This window comes from Sitodiplosis mosellana, unplaced genomic scaffold (genome assembly GCF_009176505.1).
Source record: "Sitodiplosis mosellana isolate CC-2019 unplaced genomic scaffold, AAFC_SMos_1.0 Smas_scaffold_3870, whole genome shotgun sequence".
Lineage (NCBI taxonomy): Eukaryota > Metazoa > Arthropoda > Insecta > Diptera > Cecidomyiidae > Sitodiplosis > Sitodiplosis mosellana.
Window position 1 is genome coordinate 3,051 of NW_022599112.1, and position 10,405 is coordinate 13,455.

Sequence of the window (10,405 nt, forward strand, 5' to 3'; positions counted from 1 at the left end):
CTTTATTGGCTCAAAATCAATTTTGGCTACCAAACAACATTTCCGAGCATTTTTGAAGTCCAATATCCTCAACCAGTCGAAATAGAGCAATATTACTTGAAGCAACTTTTTAGTACTGCCAAAGAGCTTTGCAGGCAAAGTTCTAAAAGTACTAAAATAGTGCTAAGAATGTACTAAAATGTACTAAATTGCCTAAAATCTTTTTGATGGCTATGGACAACTCTGAATGATGCAATACGGTCTAAATCGTGTTAGACGCACTGTTTTGGACCATAGTGAACCCTAGGCACCGATGCTCAGCTAGAAAATTGATATTTGAAAAGTTACAGTCCAAAATGTTGAATTTCCATAGCTTATACTGTCGTATAAACAATCGAGACTTACCTGTATTTATTACTTAAAATATGTCCAAAAAACGATAGGAATTTTCTTGTACCACCAATAAGTATAGGAAACATTACTTTTAATAGGGAATAGACCTCGAGACTTGTAATAATTGCTACAATCCGAAAATTAGTCAATATTGTATATGTAATTTAATAAATAATATACCAAATAATTTCTTTTTTATTTCAAAAAAGCAGGAAACGGCAAGCTGGACGAATCACGTCGTAAACGGGAGGAGAAAAAGATTCAGCGTCAAAGAGAGTTAGAAGCCAGGAGAGTTGCACGAGGTCCTCTGAAGTTGGGAGCGAAGAAACTTTAAAACCATTTTTCTTAACATAGATATTGTTTAGTACGGAAAAAATAAAATTTCTCAATAAAATTGATATAGACACAAAATTAAACTTATATTATTCAAGATATGACATCCCTGTGACAACTAACGAGCGTTTCAAGAGGAAATTTATTATTATTTTACTTTCAATTATTATTTAACTTTTACTTTTTTCCAATACTGACTTTTCTACATACATTCCAACATAGCATATTTTTTGCCGTATTTTTTGCGTACAACGTACAGTGTACCACGCACCTACCCTACGACCCTAAAATTACGCTAGAATTCGCGTTTTTCAGAGTTCGAAAATCGAAAAAAACTGATTTTTAATAACTGTTTTCGATTCCATTTTGTCAACATCATATTGTAGCGATACGGCACAGGTACTGCATATATGCGTCTGACAGCTCACTTCAAGCGCTGCGAAACAAAAGTTGTGACTCAGATCGTTCATGTTTACTGCAAACTATTGCATCTTTTTTATATCACTTTTCCGCAAACTTTGTTTGTATGGAAATGTATTGGTTTTACTACCCAAAATTTCGTGACTCCTTCTCATTCGGACGACAAAAACTCCACGAAAAACTTCGAATAGCTCATAACTGTACACAAGGCAATGTAGATGGGAACAAATCCTATCGATCAAGACCTATCTGCCCTCAAAAATATGTTGCTTATTATGAAAAATTTGCAAAATAGCGATGTGCGTATGGCGTTTTTTGTTAACACTATATCTCAAAAAGTTAGATAATTGCAAACTGTAAAAGGACAAAATTTTTGGTATGTTGAGACTTAGAAACCATTAAAATTTTACCCATTCTGACGTGCCTCCCCCAAGAAAAACCTCGAAAAAATGGTACATTTGTATAGGAAGTACTCAAAACAAGCATTTTTTAGGGTTTTGGTCAGGACAAAATGCCATTATTTTGCGAAAATAATGGGGGTCTGTGAACAATCAAATACCCACTTGGCCATAAATTTGGTCCAAAATCGACATATCTTGAAATTTTTGGAATTTTGTTCATGAATGACACTTTTATATATGGGAAATCGCCAGAAACCAGGTGGTAAGACCTGGACCAGTCTAACCATGGTAAGACAAAAATGTCGTAAGAAGATAAATATTCAAATCTTGGTAGATTTGCCGAAATGACTTCGGGTAGGGCGATTTCAATTGTAGATTTTATGTAGTTTAATGTAGTGTATTTACTTTTTTTATGTTGGAAAACTTTTTTTGAGTAATCGGGGTAATAATAATAATAATAATAATAATCGAAAGAGTTTTTCAAAAGAGACTCTTTCAAAAGAATCTTTGCAAAAATTTTCAATATTCTGTTAAAAATTACAGCTGTAAACTATATTCAAAAGGTAGGTTTTTATTTATATGTTAATGCTATGGAGAGAAAAAACTAAAAACAAATATTTATTTTAAATTTTATTGAAATAATTGATTTCATTAAAACGATCATTTTGACAATCGTATATATACCAAGTATGGCATGAAGTTGCAGCGAATGGTGAAATGTCACAAATCGGTGCACGACTATTGTCAAAATATGGATCGAACGGAATCAATTATTTCAATAAAAATTAAAATAAATAATTTTTTTTGTTTTTTTTTCTTCATAGTATTAAAATATAAATCAAAACCTATTATTTGAATATTGTTTAACAGCCGTAATTTGAAACAGAATATTGAAAATTTTTGCAAAGATTCTGTTGAAAGAGTCTCTTTTGAAAAACTCTTTCGATTCAATCTATGGAGGCTCTATCGAGCGGATTGGAAAATTCAAACACTGTTGAGGGCAGATAGGTCTTGATCGATACGATTTGTTCCCATCTACATTGCCTTGTGTACAGTTATGAGCTATTCGAAGTTTTTCGTGGAGTTTTTTTCGTCCGAATGAGAAGGAGTCACGAAATTTTGGGTAGTAAAACCAATACTTTTCCATACAAACAAAGTTTGCGGAAAAGTAATATAAAAAATTGGACAAAAACAGAGAATCATTTCAGCATAGATATTCAATTTTCTGATGAGATCTCGGTAACTGAATGCAGTGACTACGAACGTCGCTGTGAGTAAACGAACGCTCTACATTCAAGCGCGGACATGCATATACATTGGATTACACACAATCGGAGTGAGTGCTCGTGCGAAGGTAGGAAAGAGAAGAGAGACGAACGAAATATGTCGCATTGAACGATGAGAGTGAACGTCTCTTGATACAGTGTGAGTGTGGCGAATACTTACTCTTTATTTATTGGAATTGTTGTTCCTTCTTCTTTTTCTTCTAACAAATTGGTTGGCAGCACAAACACAAGTAAAAAAAAATAAAATTCTATAACTAAACACAACAACAAAATAATCAAATATTGTTTTGTTTATTTTTTGAATGTGATTTTTTTTGCTTGTGTTTGTGCTGCCAAGCAATTTGTTAGAAGAAAAATAAGAAGGAACAACAATTCCAAGAAACAAAGAGTGAGTATTCGCAACACTGACACTGTGTCAAGTGGACATTCATTTGCATCGCTCGATGCAACACATTTCCTTCGTCACTCCTCTCTTCTCTTCTTTCGCACGCACACTCACTCCGATTATGTGTAAACCAATGTATATGATTGTTCGCGCTTGAATGTAGAGCCTTCGTTTACTCACAGAGACGTTCGCAGTCACTGCATTCAGTTACTGAGATCTCATCAAAAAATTGAATATCTATGCTGAAATGATTCTCTGGAGAAAAATTGCGATTTCTGGCGATTAATTGTAACGACCACAAAGTCGCAATAGAATAGTTTGGCAGTGGTTTTATCGAGTTGTATTTCCAAGTTTCAGGAGTGAGTGGAGAAAAGTCCGAGAAATCTACCGAAAATTGGTATTTTTGATATTTTTGAGTTCTTCACGCAGAACAATCTTATTGGCCTACAGATGATAGAAGTAACCAAGTAGTGATCTGAAAATTGGGTGTCAAATTATTCAAATCCTAGGGGCTTCATCAGATGTGTGCAAGGTCAAAAATTCTAGGGGGGTAAAATGATTTTGCCAGGGGGAGGGGTCACATTTATAAATGGGGGTCTGCAAATTTATGAATGGGTGTGAAAAAAAATGAAGACCTAAAAAAAGGTCCTCACTTTTGAAAATCGATTATATCTAGTGTAAAATTTTCAAATCGCTGGGGGGGTCCACATTTTGGAATCCTAGAGGGGGGTAAAACCTGAATAACCGGATGCATACTCAAAATTACGACTTTATTTCTTAACTGATTGGCTTCATATTTTACGAGTCTCAGTTTTTGGACGAAAAATGAACGCTCACTAAATTTAAAGTCAATCGGTTAAGTAATAAAGGTACCTCCCATACAAAAATTGTCATTTCAAAGATGAAATTCGAAACTTTTGTATGGGAGGTACCCTAATTTTCCATCAGATTGACTTCAAATTTAGCTTGGCATCGGTTATTGATGAAAAAATTAGATTCCCAAAGTTTCATGATCACTGGATATTCAGAAAATGGTTATTGGCTTGCATTTAATTTTGATTTTTCTTGATTTTTACCGTTCGTCAACGCCTATGTACGGCTGTGACTTTCTTATTATTGGTCATACGATAGATCTGACTATAGCAAAATTTATCTAAATTCAATGCTCTTTACGATAAAAATTTGAAACTGGCAAAAATCATTCGCAATTTTGAGTATATTCAATTCGGCAGGTGATGAAGTCGACTAGTTTCAACGTTCACACCTCACATTTATCGTTTATAAAATTCTAACCACTGCACTGAATCTAATGGTCTATAGCGCGTTTGAAAGGTATTTCCTTCCACTATTCAGAACCATTTTATTTTTGGTGCTAGCTAGTCTAAGAAAAAAGTTACAGCCTCCGATGTGTACAGAGAACGTCGATTTTTAGAAAAAACCTACATAAAACCAAAATGCACTAAGTCGTACCGTAACCCAGATAAACGGAATATGGTTTTGAGATCAGGGGAAGGTCCTCTACAACGTAGTATGGTCCGTTTTGCTCGCGCAAAAACACCGTTGATTAGTGTAGTTTAAAGCCGTAATTTGTAGCAGAATATTGAAAATTTTCGCAAAGATTCTTTTGAAAGATTCTCTTTTGAAAAACTCTTTTGATTCAATCTATGGAGGCTCTATCGAGCGGATGGGAAAATTTAAACCTTGGATTTCAGAATTCTGAGTTGATTGATAATATTTTTGTCGCGGATGGACTTGCGATGACACTTCCCGAAGCTGCAAACAAAAACAGTTTTATTCTGAAAGTGAGAACTGAAAATAATATATATGAGACAAAATAAGAGCGGAGCGGAGCGACGGGACCTTGTTTTGATCATGTCGAACGAACGAACGTTTGAAGTCAACACTATCTACGGAATGGGACTTTTAACTAATTATTTGAACAAAAAAGAAAAAAGACAATCACTATAAATCGAACAATATTCACAACAATTGACTTGCCCTTTCAAATGCTCGAATAAAAATGAATCAACCGGCATCCATTTGACAGCTGAATATGGTTAGTTGGACATAGATATCGCACACACAAATCAGTTCAAGGTCTGGTTGTTACAACTTTCCTCAACCGATGTCAATTTCAATATGTTAATGCGCCAAATTCATTCTCGTGGTGATATTCATGTTCAACTGGTGTCAATGTAGAAACTCAATAAAATATCATAACGGAATCAAAGTAAACGAATACAAACCCCAATAACAAATGAGTCTATTGTGTTGCGTTGCGTTGTATGCAATGAAAGAGAAGTGTCTATTTTGCGTTTTCTTTCTAACTCACGCGCCAAATGTGAAAGCAATACGCAAATCGAAATTCTTGTAAAAAGTTTGTTTACAGTTCGGTTGACGCAGAGTGGTTGGAATGGATGTCATTCCAAATGTTTGAATTTGATAGATGCTGAGTTGCTTTCCGAAATATATGTTTTATTTCAAAAAGAGTGGATATTCATACAGTTGGTTTTGGGTGTTTTTCATAACCTGAAAAAGAAAAATGGTAGATTTTAAATTAAAGAGGAAAAAATTCTGTATCAATTAGTGGTGTTCACACAACGGAGCAATCGATATTCACACCTCCCGAAGCAAAAAGACTGCTTTTCCATTCAAATGTCTGAATAACTCTCGCTCCGAAGCGTTGAACAAATTCTACTTACCGTGATATGATGCATTGAACAAATCATATCCAAAGAATGCGGCGACATTGTCAAACCGGAAAATGAATATAACCCATTCTGATCATCAAATAACGTCTATAAAACCACTCATGTACTGCGGCAAATAAAGTTAGACACCTTATAAACCTTAAAATAGCCCACTAAGTGCAAGGCTTGAGAACTCTAATAAACTATTAGAAAATATTTGTTAAAAAAAACTTTAATGCTAAACGCTGGATTTTGAATTATGGATTGAGTGGAACGCCGTCGTCATCTGGTCGTCGCAGCAATGCTGGATGTATCGGAATGTCAAGCAGCGTGCAAAGACCTAAGTAAATAGAAAACAAGCACACAAATAACAATTAATTTAAGCGAAAACCAAATCGAATCCAATTTTCAAATGAAATATTAATAGATAATGAACCTTTGTACATGATCAGTTTGGCTGCTGATATGTCCCGATGCCAAAGTGATTTGAGCAACTTGCGTGATTGTGCAGCGTCTTCTGTTCCAGCGTTTTCAGCAGCATTTGGTTGCCAGGATTTGAAGAAGCGTTGCTTCTTTGACACCAAACGTCCTGAATTTCGTTGGGTTAGAATGGCTGCAATAGCATATCCTTGGTCGCGCATTTCCTCCCATGTACGCATGATTTTCCGTTGCATTTGTAACACTCGTTTGCTCACGTTCGTATAGATGGTTCTCGGAAGTCCAACACGTTCATCTGATTGGCAATCGTTGCACTTCTTGTATCGTTTGCTCTTCGTCCATATCGGGAACCGTTTGAAACATCGGGCACAATGTTGCGATGTCATGTATTCATCCACCAACCGAACGAAACAATTGCCACGTCTTTTGAAGGCTGCAATCAGCTTGCGAACGCCTGATCCGGATCGGGTAATTTGGTGAAATTTCGGCTGCTCCGATGTTGATGATAGCTGTCTTAAAATGTACCAGCTTACCGGCGATGAGATCAATTGCACGACGCCATTCAATGTGTTTGTCCAAACGTAAGCGTGCATAGTTTTTCTGACTGTATGCCGCGATACCATATTGGGACATTCGCAAGCGATGTTCGATGTACTGGCACCAAGAGATGTTCCGTGGCGATGGTGTCTGGCCAATCTCTGCGGCGATATGCTTGAGGTCCGCTTGTTCGTCATACGTGAAGACCCGTGTCATTCGTTCTGCTTTAATGTTGCGCGCATCTTGTTTCGATTTCTGATGGTATTGTTTGAACGAAATCTTCTCGTTGGTCTGAAAATAAATTGCAACACGAGTGAATTAATACTTCTTCTTCTTCTTCTTCTTCCTTTTTTCGGTTTGTAAATACTTACCTCTTCGCCGGTCTTTAGATCGAGGCGGACCGACGCAATAAAGGTTCGCATGCCTGGATCAATTCCCAATGCATACGCGAATTCGTTTGCGAAATATTTTCGTTTGGTTTCGGCCTCTTCTTCATCAGCAACAGTTTTGCTCTGTTTCGGCAATTTGAACACCGACGCTGACACACCATCTGATATTATCGAATCGCCGAATTCCTTCTTATTCTTGACCAGCTTGTTGATTTCGTCCATGTTGAAATACGAACGCCAGCTTCCAATTCTTTTAAATTCATCCGGTCGAAAACCATCTTCTCTGGCCTTGACGCCACATAAAATATTGTACAATGCATTCGTATCAATTTTCACGTGTCGGCGCTGGAATGTGCACTTCGGAATGACTGTGAAGGTGGTGATTTCAGGCGGCTCTGGAAATTCTGGCTGTTGCACATAGAGCGGATATTTTCGGAACAGATTCCAACTTTGGCGTAGATTGGCAAACGAGAGGTGAAAGTTATGAATATCGCGCTGTATATTAACGAACATGCGCAATGCTTGGAACCAATTGAGTTCAACGAATTCTCTGATGTTGAATGGGTGTGGATCATCTGGTCTGTAAGGTGCTCCAATCCAATACAGCTCCGCCAAAAGTATTTCCAATTTCCGTATGGCATTTGCATTGCCACGCGTTGAATCTCTTGTTTGTATATGTAGTTGATGGCATTTTTGATGTCGTCACCATCGAATAATTCGTCCAACTCGAGATCTCCACACAGACACATGTGGTTCAATTCGTAGCAACGCATTTTGAAGAACTTTCTCAAACGCTGTTCGCAATGCGTTTTGAGGTTGATTTGCACGTTTTTTGCATATTGTTCGTACAGGTATTTGAATGTATTGCCGAAAAATCTGTTCGTTGGCCATGGAAACCATTCGCCGAGAATGTTGATAACCATTTGCCGGAAACCTGGGACCATAAACATTCGATCATTGGTGTAGTTTTGCCGGAGCACACCTTGGAAGCACATTTTGATGATTTCATCGCCATCGGAGTTGAAAAAGTCGTTGTTGAAATCATCGACCGCCGTATTAACCTAACAAAAACAATGGTTTTTTTTTTGTTCAATTTGGATGAATCGAATCGGTTCAAGATGGTCGTACAAAATGGCGAAAAGAGTGAAAATGTAAAAAAAAAACTTACCAGATATAGAAAATAGAGCGATGCCAGGAGTGAGATTAGCGTTGCCTACAGGTGGGCCAATTCGCGAGTATATACTCTCATACTCACTCATTTTGAAAATGAGTATGTCTCGACATACTCTCATACTCATAGATACTCTTTGAGTATGAGAGTATATACTCAGAGTATATACTCTTTGATTTTGCGAGCGGCTTCAAAATAGCTTGTAATACGAGTAAAAATTGCACATAATGAGTGTGAGCGAAACAGCATAAGTTTTCGGCGCTCGATTGTTTTCCATATAGGCCAATTCAATAGAATATAATATTATTAAATATTTACACATGGAAATATCTCGAAAACGGCTGGGTAAATCGGCAAAATGGACCGTGGTGTCGATCCCGAAGGGAGTGTTAACAACTGGTTTGATGGCCTAGAATACAAATCCGGCGAAATTTCAGCTGATCCATGGATTCTCAGGATTTGACCAGGTTCCAGTGCTTCCTTTTTTATGTGCATCTGTAAAGTCATATTCCCTATGTTTTGTATGGAATTTTACCACAACGCAAAGAAACTGAAGTGCTAGAATCAGGTCAAATCCTGAGAATCCATCGATCAGCTGAAATTCCACCGGATTTGTATTCTAGGCCGTTAAACCAGCCGGGTGTTTACACTCCCTTCGGGAGTGACACCACGGTCCGTTTTGCCGATTTACCCAGCCGTTTTCGAGATATTTCCATGCGTAAATATTTAATAATATTATATTCAATTGAATTGGCCTATATGGAAGACAATCGAGCATCGAAATCTTATGCTGTTTCGCTCACACTCATTATTTGCAATTTTTACTCGTATTACAAGCTGTTTTGAAGCCGCTCGCAAAATCAAAGAGTATATACTCTGAGTATATACTCTCATACTCAAAGAGTATCTATGAGTATTAGAGTATGTCGAGACATATTCATTTTCCGGTTGTATGGGAGTAGGAGTAGGAGTATGAATTATACTCTCTTATTCCGCTCACCTGTAGCGTTGCCATGTTGATCATTTCCCCAATCACTGTTGTCAAAATCAGCTGATACGGTTCTTGGATGATCTTTCGTAGACCCAGTTTCACTGTTGTGAACCTCTCATCGCTTCCACCGCGAGCTCCACAGGCTCCACGGGCCATGATGAATAACTATTAAATAAAAAAAATTGAACAAATTCATGAGAAATTGCGCACAATTTTCACTAAACCCTGACTAAATTACTTAATTTGAACGAAAAACGAAAAAAACAATCACTATAAATCGAACAGTATTCACAACAAATGACTTGCCTTTCCAAATGCTCAGATCAATGTGAATGTGCAACCGGCATCAGTTTGTAACATCGAACGAAGCAAAGATTCATATTTGATGACATGGTGAAATTGTGAACGGCGGTTTGTTTACAATAACAAACTTCAAAATGAACCAACACTAATAGCGGGAATATTCACTACCTTAGTTTTGCCTGCCATCTCTGGACAATTTAAAACGTAATCGTTGAAAATCAGAAGAAATAAATTTGAAAATATACTCTCACCATTCATTTCATTCTCTTTGGATCAATACATGAACAATTTAAATCTTAGAATTTTATTGCATACGCTAATGCTATTTTTGCTTCGGCAAGTGTGAATATCGATTGCTCCGTTGTGTGAACACTATTAATTGATACAGAATTCTTTTCTCTTTAATTTAAAATCTATCATTTCTCTCGTTCCGAATATTCATACAGTTGGTTTACACTAGAGCTGCTCACGAACACGAACGATTTTCTTTTGATTCAAACAATTCGAATCGAACATAAAACGAACACGAACAATATTTTGCTTGTTCGAACCGAACACGAACAAACAGAAATTTCGGTTCGTGAATAACTGAAAAAAATTTCATTTCTAACTATAAATCTGTCTGATATCTTACTGAAATGCCGAGAAATTCACGCGAATATAGAGCAAAGAGGATGTGCGCATGTGTT

The 10,405-nt window shown here is 36.8% G+C and overlaps 1 protein-coding gene across 2 annotated transcripts; it reads right to left on the bottom strand.

The window, feature by feature from the left end:
* Positions 1-5,651: 5,651 nt before the first annotated feature.
* Positions 5,652-10,388, bottom strand: LOC129571964 (uncharacterized). 2 transcript variants are annotated; one of them, XM_055451856.1, is made up of 8 exons: positions 9,968-10,388; positions 9,720-9,904; positions 9,423-9,578; positions 8,420-8,464; positions 7,234-8,312; positions 6,324-7,153; positions 5,900-6,227; positions 5,652-5,726 (listed from the first exon to the last, which is right to left on the bottom strand). In XM_055451856.1, exons 3-5 carry the CDS (start codon positions 9,567-9,569, stop codon positions 7,584-7,586), a joined length of 921 nt encoding a protein of 306 aa, XP_055307831.1. In that variant the 5' UTR covers positions 9,570-9,578; positions 9,720-9,904; positions 9,968-10,388; the 3' UTR covers positions 5,652-5,726; positions 5,900-6,227; positions 6,324-7,153; positions 7,234-7,583. The 2 variants fall into 2 exon arrangements, with proteins under 2 accessions (XP_055307831.1, XP_055307830.1); XM_055451855.1 differs by lacking the exons at positions 9,720-9,904; positions 9,968-10,388 and having other exon boundaries at positions 9,423-9,574.
* Between the last annotated feature and the right edge of the window lie 17 nt (positions 10,389-10,405).

Coding starts and splice junctions, on each gene's coding strand:
- LOC129571964 (XM_055451855.1), bottom strand. CDS start 7,764: ATGTTCGTTAATATACAGCGCGATATTCATAACTTTCACCTCTCGTTT. Junction 7,154..7,233: donor ATCTAAAGACCGGCGAAGAG/GTAAGTATTTAC, acceptor ATTTATTTTCAG/ACCAACGAGAAGATTTCGTT.